The sequence below is a fragment of the Salarias fasciatus genome, chromosome 10 (genome assembly GCF_902148845.1).
Source record: "Salarias fasciatus chromosome 10, fSalaFa1.1, whole genome shotgun sequence".
Taxonomy (NCBI): Eukaryota; Metazoa; Chordata; class Actinopteri; order Blenniiformes; family Blenniidae; genus Salarias; species Salarias fasciatus.
The window spans coordinates 25,123,934-25,136,821 of NC_043754.1; the positions used below are offsets into that span (position 1 = coordinate 25,123,934).

The 12,888-nt window shown below is 49.9% G+C and overlaps 1 protein-coding gene across 1 annotated transcript; it reads right to left on the reverse strand.

Annotated features, from left to right (window-relative positions):
- Positions 1-7,510: 7,510 nt before the first annotated feature.
- On the reverse strand, positions 7,511-12,575 carry LOC115395645 (transmembrane protein 120A-like). Its single transcript, XM_030101274.1, has 12 exons — positions 12,353-12,575; positions 11,438-11,556; positions 11,230-11,361; positions 11,084-11,143; positions 10,909-11,004; positions 10,379-10,468; positions 10,184-10,249; positions 9,659-9,720; positions 9,098-9,190; positions 8,945-9,009; positions 8,607-8,675; positions 7,511-8,283 (listed from the first exon to the last, which is right to left on the reverse strand). Exons 1-12 carry the CDS (start codon positions 12,428-12,430, stop codon positions 8,176-8,178), a joined length of 1,038 nt encoding a protein of 345 aa, XP_029957134.1. The 5' UTR covers positions 12,431-12,575; the 3' UTR covers positions 7,511-8,175.
- Positions 12,576-12,888: the final 313 nt, after the last annotated feature.

Below are 12,888 nucleotides of genomic sequence, written 5' to 3' on the forward strand. Positions count from 1 at the left end.
AAAAAAAAAAAGAAACAGCTCAGAGAGGTCAAGAGGGCAGGTCAGGACGGCGGTAACCGAGGCCGAACCCCAGCGGGCTGCGCTCCAGCAGCGGCGGATTGGCTGGAACTCCGCCCACACACACTCCTCTCTGATGAGATTACAGGTGGAGCAGCGAGGAGGGGCGCGCTTGTTTTGGTGGGCTGGTGGTGGAGGAGGATAACCGAGTTACCGGACCGCTGGATGCTTTCAGGGGAGGGGGTGAGTGACAGGGTTTGCCCTGAAGGAGACTGTCACGTTACCCGCCGACCTCGTTGCCTGAGATTGTTGCCATGGAAACCAGACGCCATAATGAACTAATGAATCACGGCGGCACACCTCGGCTCAGACCCGTGGGTGGGTCGTCGGGGGGGGGGACCAGCGTTTGGGGACCCAGGTGGCCAATTGTTCCCAAAAGCAGTGAATCAAAACGTGTTGTGGACGGCGGTTAATCAGCGGCAGACAGCCGGCCGCCGCTCGCTCCCCTCTCTGATTACATTAATAAGACATTCAGAGCTGCGCCGCCATTTTTCACTCACATAATGGAGACGCTGAGAGCACGTCTGAGTTCACTGTGCTGCTGTACAGCGCCACCATCAGGGCTGCAGCAGGCCTGCAGCGCCGCTCGCTGGCTGGTTTGTTTGTTTGCGTGATGAAGTGAGAGGAAGAGTCGGGTTGTGGTTATATACTGGACATCAGTGTTGAATATTCACAGAAGTTCTCAGGTTTTCTGAACAAAAATCAAATAATGATTGGAGCAAATGTGTAAATCTTTCTGACTTATCTGCTGAAATGTGCTGAAATGAAAGTGTGAAGAGAATATGTCAGTTATTTCTAAATGAAATCTGCTGAAAGCTTCATGAGCGATCTCACTGTTTGCAGATGATGCCATAAACACTGACAGAGAATTTGGGATACAGGTATCGATGTTGGTATCGGTACATCCGTCTTGAGCGTGTTGAAGTGTTGCCTTACTAAGTTTCTTACTGCTGATAGATCACGTGACCCGACTGACGGCTGTGGAGGCAGAGCGTCTCCTGTATCCACACCGGGAGGCGATGATGATGATCATGTTAAAGATGAGAGCAACTGGCCGATTGTCAGAGCTGGCAGCTCCTCCTGACTCTGACTGAGCTCCTGTAATAACCATCAGGCCCCCGCTGACTGGAAATGAAGTGAATACACTCACCGTGAGAGTATATTCATGAGACAGAGGCAGTGATCGCAGGTTGATACAGTCAGGAGGGTTTTCTGAGGCCTGGATTGGTGGCGAGAGCTGGACGAGTGTCTCTGAGCACAGAGGAGGATGTGAATCTGTCTCGCTGCATCACTACTACTCATATCAAACACTGTATGTCCCTGGTAGTGTCGATCTTACTCTTATTTCCCTCTTTTTAAGCAGGCTGTTGAAGTGATGCACCCGGGCAGCTGATAATAGGGCTTTAAACTCCCCCTCCTCCTTTCAGCCGTCTACGGCTTCACAGGCAAGCGAAACGAGCGCTCCTCTGCTGCTTTCTGAGGGAAAACTCCACTTCAGGACCGAGTTCTCCAAACCTGGTGACAGGCCTTCAACGTCTCGCAAACAAACCACTGGGAGACACCGTCTCTTCTTTATGTGCTGAGTGGGGGATCTTTGAAGACCATAAACACCCCCACCTCCACCCCCCACATGACTGACGGCCCCAAGTGGAGTCGCTCGCACCATTAACCTCAAACCATTAAATAATCTGCTCACATGAAGAGGTGGAGTGTGGAGCTGCCAGAGGTGCTGCAGCTCCTCGGGGTGGAGAGCCAGGGTGGGGGTCACGCTGCTCTTCATCCTCTATTGACGGGTGTCTCTGAACTCCTGGGATGAGCCGAGTCGGCGCCTCCTCCTGAGGCGGTCTGGGTGGTTTTACGGTTGTGCCGCGCTGCAGTTGGGTTTTTGTTGCCCTCTCCGTGTTTTCAGCAGACAGCTGTGACACTGCAGAGGTGGGTTTCTACAGAGCGCCGCGTCCTGCAGCTGCTGCCCGGACGTCCAGGCAGCGCCGGGTCACTCCACACTGGCTTTTAAATAGACACAGTTGGAATTATAACCCCATGAAACAGATTCACGCCTCGTACGCTTTCCCGAGTTTGTTTTTCTTCCACAACATTAAACAAGTGGTTCAGTGAACAGAACAGCGCCGCATTTCAACAAAGTTAAAATCTGTACGGAAATCCTCATTTCGAACTCAAAGAAACTTCTCCACGTCTCTGCTTCTGTGCCACGCTTACAGAACGATGTCTTCAAGGTCAAACAGAAAACGTTCACTGAAAACGCAGCTTCTTGAAAATGCCTTGACTCTGTCTCCAGTGAAACAGGTTGAAAACACAACTTTCTGAAACACTCCAGTGTCTCCATGGAAGTGAGTTGAAAATGCAACTTCTTGAAAATGTGCTCAGTCTCCATGGAAACGGGTTGACAGTGTTGCTACATTTTCAGGGATTTTGAAAATGGTCAAACTTTATGGAAACTGTTCTAAACTTTTCTCATGCAGGATCTTCCTAAGTCTGAACATGAAGCCGGAGTCCGAAGCAAAAAAAGAACCAAAACACCATGTGACTTCAGATGTCATGCTCCTCTGTCGTAACGAGTCAGTCCGGTAAAATGATCCAGTTTTCCTCCAGTATCGACACACATGTCCGCTGAGCTGCTGTGAATCCGGTGTTTGATGGAAACAGGCGCTCGGCCTCAGAAACCCCACAAAGACTTGATTCCTCCACTGACTGGTGAGGTTTTTCTGGAATAGGTTCAGACTTCCTGTAAAACTGCTGTAAAATGAGTCATAAAGTTTACCTTTTATCTCGCTGCAGTGTTTTTTTTTACTGGATTCATATTGATTGAATATTCATGTGTATTTTAATGTTTGCAGGTTTTTTTCCTGCAGAAACACTCACTGTATTTACTTTAGCATCGTTGCTCCGAATGTGTGTCTGCAGCTTTGTTTGATTTGGTTGTTTTCCTCGGCGTGGGAGCCACACCGCCGCAGGAGAGGGAAGCGGTAACCACGGTAACCTGGAAACGCGGTGACCAGCACGGCCCAACAATGACGGAGGCAAAAAAGCAACAATGACGGCTGGGGGGGGGCGGAGGATAAGACGCCTTTTCACTGCAAAACCAGGAACAAAGGCAATAAATCGGATGCAGCGAAGAAAAGCTCTCAGCCCGTCACTGGGCTCAGTGTGTGTGTGTGTGTGTGTGTGTGAGTGAGCGGTGTGTGTGTTTCAGTCTCTTCTTCTGGTCTCTACCTGCTGGAAGCTGTTCTGAGATCTGATTCATTCACATCATCGATTATTGTGCGACCTCCTCCACGCCCGCCGCGACCCCACGCCGGGGTCACGGCCTCCTTTAACGTCTCTGTGTGAGTGTGAGGGCAGCGTTACAGTCCACACACACACACACACACACACACACACACACACACACACACACACACACACACACACGGGGGGGGGGGGGGGGGGGGGGGGGGGGGTGCTGACTCTCCATTTTTCATATCTTCAAATTTCACAGTCTTTAGGCAAAGAGCGTGAAATTGAATTAAATTTTAATAAAGCGGGCGGCGCGGTGCCGTCCTGGCAGAGACGACTTTACTCTGAACAAAGGCTTTAATTCATCCGGGGGAAATTAAGCTGACAGGAAACAGAACGCAGCGGCGAAACGAGCGACGGCGAAGATGCAGGACGAGCCGACCAGGAGGCCCGGGCTTCGCTGGTGTTTCATGTCAAACACGTGTTCATCCTGTGGAGGCTGACCCCCCCCCCGCCCACTGGGACACTGGGACACTCAGGACAGAGTCCACTGACCTGCTGATAGAGACAGTGGAACGTCCGGTTCAACACTCAGCCCGTTTTCCTCCACAGTTCAGAGAAGCAGCAACGTTTCAGACGCCAGCGCTGGTGATGGCGTCCGTGAAGATCCCGCTGCACAAACACTGCAGTCGGTGGATGTTTGGTTTCTGGTTCCGGTGTTTTCTGTGGAGAAGCGTCGGCGCTTCGCTCTCGGCCTCAGGCTCTTCTGGGGGAATCTGCTCCCGGAGTAAAGAGAAAAGTGAGTCAGAACACAAATTAGGAATATGGATTACACAGTGAAACCCCCCCGACCCCCCCGACCCCCCGCTGTGTGTGTAATTGTACGGGGGGCAGGCGGCACCTGAGCGCCGTGGGGGTCCCTGGGTGTTTTTTTTTTTTTTACGGGGGCGTCGTCCTCAATCAGACGAAGGACAAAATGTGTCGAGATTAATTTGGTCTTGGCTCAAACCAAATTGGCCATCTGGCTCAGCAGAACACAGAGTGTGTGTAGGAGTGGACCTATTGACCCGCTTCATTGTTCACCCCGCGGGTCCCCCCCCCCCCCCATGGCCCCCCAGGGCCACACATTCCCTACATGTGGGTCAAGGTGAGGTGTAGTTGTGTTGTTGGGGTTTATTAATATCTACGACACACTTCGGGCTGCAGTGTGTCTGAAATGTGAAACATCCACCATCATCTGAAGGCAGGACCTCCCCAGGAGGATCGCTGCTCCGCCTCTCTCTGACTCACCTCCGGCCGTTCTAAAACTGATCCGGGGTCAGGCTCCGAGGTCACGCTGCAGAACGTACCTGCAGGCGACGCACGTTTCCTCCCGTGTGAGAACGAACACACACCATGACACAGGAGTGTGTGTGGCGTGCGGACGAGCTGCGCTGCAGTGAGGAGCAGATGTTTTCTCCTCCTCTTCAGCAGTGTGGGCGAGCGGCGGCGGCGGCGGCGGCGGCGGCGGCGGCGGCAGCTCCACTCTCAGACGCGTTTCGGCCTCCTTTCTCTGTGAAGTTTGCATGTTCTCCCTGTGTAGGTACTTTTGTGTCTATAATTGATAGAAGATTGGCTGCAGCACTTCAGGAGGCCAAACAAAAAAAAACAAAAAGCTTCTTTCGGGCCCCGGGGCGTGAAAGAAGCAGGCGCCGCCGCTCTGACTCCAGTCTGGAGGACTTTGAAGGAGCAGGAGACGGCTGGCAGATCGAGCGCCGCTCCAAAATTCCGTTTGATGGTTCAAGAGGTTGTGAAGCCGCATGGCAAACCAATCTCTCCCTGTACCGTCTGCTTGACGCGGTCGCCATGGAAACCTGCAGCCCAAATCCCCAGAAAGGCAGAGCGAGCTGCAGCGTGGGGGGAAGTCCTGCCCGGGTTCCTCCCAAAGAGGAGCGCTGAAATAAAGATGAATTCTCTTTTTTCTCTGGAACTCTGCAGGCCATGAAGCGCTCTCTCTCTCTCTCTCTCTCTCTCTCTCTCTTCCTCACACTTCCTCATTCCTCTTGCTCTCAATTAACAAGTGGATGCAATCCTGTTCCCGTCTTATTAAATATGCATGTTTCATTCATCTCTCAGTTCATATTTCAGAGGTGAAGCAGTTTCTGTCTTGGGACTTAATTTACTGATGAGGCGGGGAGAGATCTGAGGCCGGTGGCTTCAGGAGCCGAGCTGCTTCCTCCATTAGCCTGGTTTTGTTCAGTGGCTGACTGGAGCGGCGAGCGGCTGTGGCGGTGAGGAGGAAGACGGCTGGCGGTAGACATGTGCTGCGGTCGACGGCCGGATGCAAACCCAGATCGTTTCAGCGACGCGGCGAAGGCGTTCCCATCTCGTTCACACCTGCTCCGATCCGCTCACACTCCTGAAGATCGACTCCTTCCGCCTCCATAATTTAGGCAGGGCGATGTTATTTAAAGCTGCAGCAAGGGCCGACACTAAAATATTAAGGTGTTGCTTCAGGAAGAAGAAAAAAATAACCTTTCAGTGACTTCATGAAGCAGAGAGGCTCAGAGAACAGATCCACAGGAAGCTGCGCAGCCGAGTTATCGACCAACTGGGTTGGTGTAACGTGGATACTTTTAAAAATGTCACTCTCAGGATCGAGTCTACATGATTTCAAGTGATGACGTAGCAACAAGGATGCTCACGGCCACTGAAAACGCAACTTTTAGAGTCAGTCTCCATGGAAATAGGGGAAAACGTAGCTTTTTGAAAACCCTCAGGATCCGCTTTCATGTAAATTGGGGGAAACGTAACTTTTTGAAAACGCTCACAGTCCGTTTTCATGTAAATTGGGGAAAACGTAGCTTTTTGAAAATGCTCAGGGTCCATTTCCACGTAAATGGGGCAAAACGTAAGGTTTTGAAAACCTCAGGATGTTTCCATGTAAATGGGGGAAAACGTAACTTTTTGAAAATGCTCACTATCCGTTTCCATGTAAATGGGGGAAAATGTAACTTTTTGAAAACGCTCAGGCTCCGCCTCCATGTAAACGGGGAGAACGAGCTCGGTGTGACTTTGCGGATTGTGGTTTTTCCCATATTGACTAAAACACGGTGGATATTTAGGACACCAGGAGCATGTTGTCACTCAGAAACGTCTTCAGCAGTGTTCCAGATGAAACGCGCTCATTGAAACTTTAATCAAGCTGCTGTAATTGTTTCAAATCTCCGCCGCAGTGCGAGATTTTAGCAAATTTAAACAGTTTAGTTTAATCGGTTCTTCTGTCATGAGCTGCTGCTTCTCTCGCTATAATCAGTCTGTCCCAGACGGAGGCTCATCAGTGCTGCCCTCCTCTTTCTCACACACACACACACACACACACACACACACACACACACACACACACACACACACACACACACAGAGGAAAGAAAGGCCTCAGTGCGTGGGGCCCGGCCCAGTGAAGCCTGACGCCCCCCTCAGCCTCCCTGCAGCTGCTGCAGTCCTTCCCAGGCCGGCCCAGATAAGAGGAGGTCTTTATCTGCCCCCCCAGGAGGGGAGGGGGTGCAGGTTAAGTTGGAGGTGAAGGTTTGACACGGCGGTCCGTCTGCGGCCTTCCTCCTTGCCCTCCCTCCTCCCTCCTCCCTCCTCCCGACGCCAGGCCCGGGCCCGGTCCCCGGTCCTCATGTCCCTGGGCTCTTCTTGCCGGGCCCCCACTGCTCCGGCTTTAATGAGAGAGATGAAAGAGCCCCCCCCCCCCGCCTCGTCTCTGTTCCCCCTCCCGTTTGTTCTGCCTCGCTCTCTCTGGCCCTCCAGCTCTAACTCATCCAGCGGGTGGGGGAAGACGCTCCACGCTCAGAAATTGGCTTCTATTTTAAATTTTTCAGGTATTCTTCCCTCTGATCCTCTCCCGTCCTTTACTGTTCCGACTCCAGAGCTGAACACACACTTCATTATGAAGAGCGAGGAATGCAGCTTTTCCTCTCTTTTTGGTTTTCTCTCCATATATCTTCTCCTGAGCCACAGTTTTACTCTTCAGATTGATGAGACTCGTAACTCATGTCAGCAGGAGCGGAGAACACACCTGTGGTTGCTTTATCACATCTTCACGCTCTCTTCTGCTGACAACTTCACCCCGGGTTGGCTGATAACACACCACAACGCTCAGCAGATATTATTTTGGATGAAAGAGAACAAACAAAGTGAGATATCTTAGTCTTAAAGAGCTCCAACACATCCACCTTTTTCTGCTGTATTTATTATTATTTTGAGCAATATTTTCTGTTTGTAAAGAACTTCCAGCTGGATACAAAATGTGGACATTTCCACCATTTCTACAGCTTTGCAGCAAATAATCATAAGACGGTCTCAGTTTCTAATAAAGAATAAAAACTGTAGTCTAGCTGCTGAGAGGAAGCTGAAGTGACAGTTTCAGTGTTTTGACTTCCAGTTTACTGTCAGTGCAATGCTGCCTCCTGGTGGCCACAGTAAGAATGTCCTCACAAAGGGAAATTTATTTCAAATAGAGGGAAACATGAAAATGTTTTCAGAAAACAAACACTTGAGTAAAATCTTTGAGTTTTTCATCACCATCTGTGTCATCTACTAAAAAAAAGAGTAAACACACATCTTTAAAGGAGTGTTTCATTCAGCAGTAAACTTCCTGACAAGTTCAAATCTGCAGCAGCTCCTGAGTAACAAACAGCGGGGGCCGACCCCCCTGCGTTCAACATTCTGTCTCTAAAAACAACAACCTGACCTTTGATTTAACGTTAAACTCGTCCGACGGACCGTAACGACATTTTCACACACAGGAAATGACAGAAGACTGATCAGAGTAACGGAGACGTGGCGGAGAGCTGAGCTCAGAGCAGCACAAAGCGCTGAAGGCAGTTCAGACTCCCGTCAGGCGCTCTTCGACTTGTTGCTGGTGTATTTCTGGTAAACCACTCCCAGGGTGGTGAGGAAGTTTCCCAGGAAGAGAACCAAGTAGGAGCAGCCGCACATCGCCACCTGGCACAGGAACACAGACAGCAGGAAAGGACGGTGGTGCTGTGAGTTTTAAATGCATCAACAAGGTTCAGGAAGACATGAAGGGACAAAAGAGTCAAATGTTATTTCTCCAGAGCTACAAATTGCCATTTGTGAAGTTTCTTGGGGGGAAAAAAAAGATTAACAGAGGAAAATAAAAAGCATTTCAGTTTTTCTTAATACCTTAATTCTAAATTTTGAAAAATTGCTTTCTAAAAGCAGTTGTTGTTGACCAAACCATGCCAACTGAACCAGAGGAAGGGCGCCTTGTTTCCAGGGTTTGGGAGTTCGAGGGTTCCACTAACCTGCCACTCCTTGCACTCTGGGAGCTGGGACATCTTGAACAGCGTGATGCTGTTGTACAGCTGCCACGACTGCAAACAAAGAAGAAACAACACGACACATCTGGCTTTGATCAGCTGATTTAGCTTCTTCATACAGTGACAGGCAGATCAAGACCTGATCAGCTTCTTCACACTGCATGTTCTGATTGGATTCAATCCAGAATCTCCTAAACTCAAGCTCAAGACTTCACCCGACGTGTTACCGAAAAAAAACATCAAGACGCAACAGTGGATCCATGAGACGACCGCTAAAACAAAAGGTCAGCTTGTCCAGGTTCACAAAGACGCTTTTCGCTCACCTGACCAAAAAACAAGAATGGGAGGAGGAAGGTGAGCCCTCTCCACATCCAGGACTGGAAACCCTCTGAAAAACAAACCAACAGGAGAGCCGGTGTGTTTGGACGATAACACTCTCTTGTCTGTGTCCTGCCGGTGTGTTCAGACTCACTCACCCACTGTCAGGTCCATGTTGTGTCTCTCTCCCAGCGCCCGGAGTCGGTACAGACAGCCGCTCTGGTAGTAGTACTGCAGGAACTGGACGAAGCCTGATTCACACCCAGCACAGAGATGAGAACATGCATCTGAACGGAGGAAGTGTTTCACCACTTCACTTCAAAATGAATCAGCAGAGAGGCGATGCAGACTGGTGTTCACACACTCCGACAGGAGCGTTTGGTGAACTGGTTTTCACTGCTAAAGAGGCATTCAGCACTAACTCAACTCATATTTGCTATTTTACTTCCAGCTGCATTCAGCTCTTTGGGTTAAAGTTGAAATCTAGCAATGTTTCTGTCACAGTCTGACCTTTGACCTCATATCTGCTAATAAAGCTGCTACTTGGACACATTAGAAACAAGAGTTACTGAATGTTTCTTCATCTTTACACTTTGTAAAGTCCTTCTTTGTGCTGGAACAAAATGTTTTATTTGGCTTGACTTCCTTTTTTCTTCATTTCCTCAGAAGAGAAGTGGCATCGACTCAGAGCGGGCGTTACAGAACGGAGGAGGACTCACTCTGGTAGAGACAGTAGCTGATGAACTGGTTCCTGAACATCTGATAGAGAGCTCCTTCTGGCCTGGAAGGAAGGGAGGAAAGACGAGAGGATGCAAACAGACATCAGGTTAGATTTCTGAGGCAGAAAGACACAAATCATCAAAGTCCTCCAGTTTCCTCGCTGTTCTCTGAGCTCTCCAGATCTTTACATTTACAAAGAAACTCACTAAACTGGAATTTTTCTTTTTGTTTTTCAGGCTTCATTCACAAACGTCTTTACTAAGAAACCAGCAGAAACTTTAACCCTGATTATTAGACACATTTGTTTTACCAATATGAAATAAGTCAGTGGGGATTCCAGATTACTGTGATTCAAGAGGAACACTGAACTATACATTGTAGAACTATAGAACTGGAGCTTAAAGACATTAGCGTGACTACGTAGCTATAATTACAGAATTACGGTTTATATAGAACCACAGATTATAGCACTGTAGACATATAGACCTACAGATGGGTAGATTCTGGAACAGCACAGGACTCACCAGGTGAGCATGACTCCGGACAGGAACGTGGACACATAGTGATGGAAAACCCACCAACCTCTGATCCTGAAACAACAGCAAACACCAACACTGACCAACAGAGGACGACTCCTGCTCACTAACCAGTCTGTGTGACGACAGAAGACTCTGGAGGGTCAGGAGAAGGGATCGCAGTCAGGGACGAGGCCTGCGGACCTGGAGCCGTTGCTGATGAGGATGCTCTCCCGGATGGTGAGCGTGCAGTAGTACCACACCAACAGGAAGTTGAACAGAGCATCCAGGGCTCTGGAAGGGAGCAGGTCAGGACACCTCATCAGACCGACACCACGAGCTTCAACAGAGCGGTGGGTTATGATACAATATATTACAATACAGCTCAGAGCAGGAAGATAAAACCAGATATCCTACACTGTGATACAGTCTGACACGCTTTGCTTCGTTGAGGGAATCGATTTTTGGACAAAGTATCTGGATATGGACCTTTCAGTTCTCTTTCGAGTTCACGGTTCTAGAATTGTCTGAGAAAATGTACAAAACACCAGAGCTTCTGCAGCTCTTCTGCAAGAGGTCACAGGTTAAAGTGCGAAGGCAATGAGAGAATTTGCACACTTTAAATGTTGTTTTAGTGTGTGTGTGTGTATGTGTGGTGGTTGAAGAAATGGTTGTTGAAAGTTTTTCATCTCTCATTCTCAGAAAAGCGTCTTTTTTCAGCAGCCTTCTTTTACCTGTAGCTGAAGAGGAAGCGGCAGGTGAAGGAGAAGACGAAGAGGATGACGGTGAGGACCAGTTTGAACTTCTCATACTCGTCTTTGTAGGCGAACCTGTTGAGTCAAACGGACGGTGTTGACGGTTTGGCAGCGGCCGGCTCGTCTCGGGGAAACCACCATGGGCAGGACTCACTTGGACTGTTTGTTGAGGAGCGTCACGTTGACGTTTCCCAGAACCAGACTGAGGTACAACCTGAGCAGGAACAGTTCCGCATCAGTCACTCGGCCGATAAACCACCTGACCCTGCCTCAGCCGGACCGACTGGGATGGAAACGTACCCGTTCTTCTTGGGGAGGAAAGCTTCCATCTCAGAGAAAGCAGCTTCTCTCCCGCTGATGGAGTCCCGGATTTCTGCGACGGCGTCCATCTCGTCCGGACTCACACTGGGTGGAGTGGAGGTTTCTTTGCATCTGCCGGCAGAAGGAGAAGGTGAAATCACAGGAGTCTACCGGGACCGCGCATCGACGCCGTCTGATCAGAACCGACTCTTCCAGGGAGCTGTCCAGCTCCTTCAGCTTCTTCCTCTGGCGAGCGATGGCTCCGGAGCAGCTGGCCTGCAGCTTGGCCACCTCCTCCAGCTTCTGCCTGTACAGGCGGTGGGTGTCCTGGAGACGGAGACAAGAGCAGGACAGCATGAGCCCGGACCCCGGGACAGTCCCGATCCAGCACGGGATCCTCCGCACTGCTGAAAGCGGAACATACGTGGTCAGATTTTTAGTTTAGATCATTATGTGGCTTCTTTCAACTTGCAGGATGAGGAGTGACCACTGACGGTGGTTTCTGGAAGTGTTTGAGTTCAAGCAGTGGTTTCAAACATCTTCACCATCAACTCAGGCTTACTGTGAATCATTACATTACATCATACCATACAGTGTGAAGGAACGTCTAAAGTCTTTACATTTAAACAAAACACATCTTTTAATTGAGATGTTGACGTGAACTTATCTAAATTATAGAAATCAAACTCAGTTCACCCACTTCAGATGTGTGTTATTTTAGTGTAAATTCTTATCTGAACAGAAAATACTGCCATTTGCCAGAAAAATAACCTGTTTTACTTTTAAAAACCTCACATTTATGCACAGAATAACGGGAAACCGCAAATCACCCACTTCTTCACATTGCTGCGTAAATGACTCTTAATGTAATGCAGGAGAACGTTCAGAAACTGCAGATATGTGATTAAATGTTCCTTTTCAGTGGTTCTATCAGAACCTCGGAGGGAGCGACCGGCTGCCGGACTCATGTGACGGTTTCTCCGGCGCTGTGAGGACCAGCTCGCTCCCTCAAACGGAAGCCGTGTTTGCGTCTTGGAGCCCGGCTACCGCTGCTGCTGAGGGCGGGTCCCGTCCGGGCTCCGGTCCCTCGGTCCGGACAGAACCACGGCGCCGGGGAACTCACCTGGATCTGCTGGTAGTCCTTCTCCAAATCCTCCCATTCCCGTAAACACTCGGTCAAACCGCGGGGACTGAACAGCATGGTCCCTACCGAGACATGAGGGGCTCCGGAGGCCGCGGCGCTGTGCAACAGATGTGCTGCGTTCAGGGACCGGAGCACAGCAACTGTCAACGGCAGTGCTGCGTTCAGGGACCAGACTGCAAGAACTGTCAACCGGAGTGCTGCGTTCAGGGACCAGACTGCAAGAACTGTCAACCGGAGTGCTGCGTTCAGGGACCAGACTGCAAGAACTGTCAATCGGAGTGCTGCGTTCAGGGACCAGACTGCAAGAACTGTCAATCGGAGTGCTGCGTTCAGGGACCAGACTGCAAGAACTGTCATGGGAGTGCTGCGTTCACTGTCCAAACCACAGAAACGGACAACAGGGTGCTGCGTTCACCGTCATAGGAAATACAACCAGTGCTGCGTTCACGTTCCCTACCACAGAATGGGAAAAACCATAAACCTTGGATTACGTCTGAATGACAAAAAAACTCCAT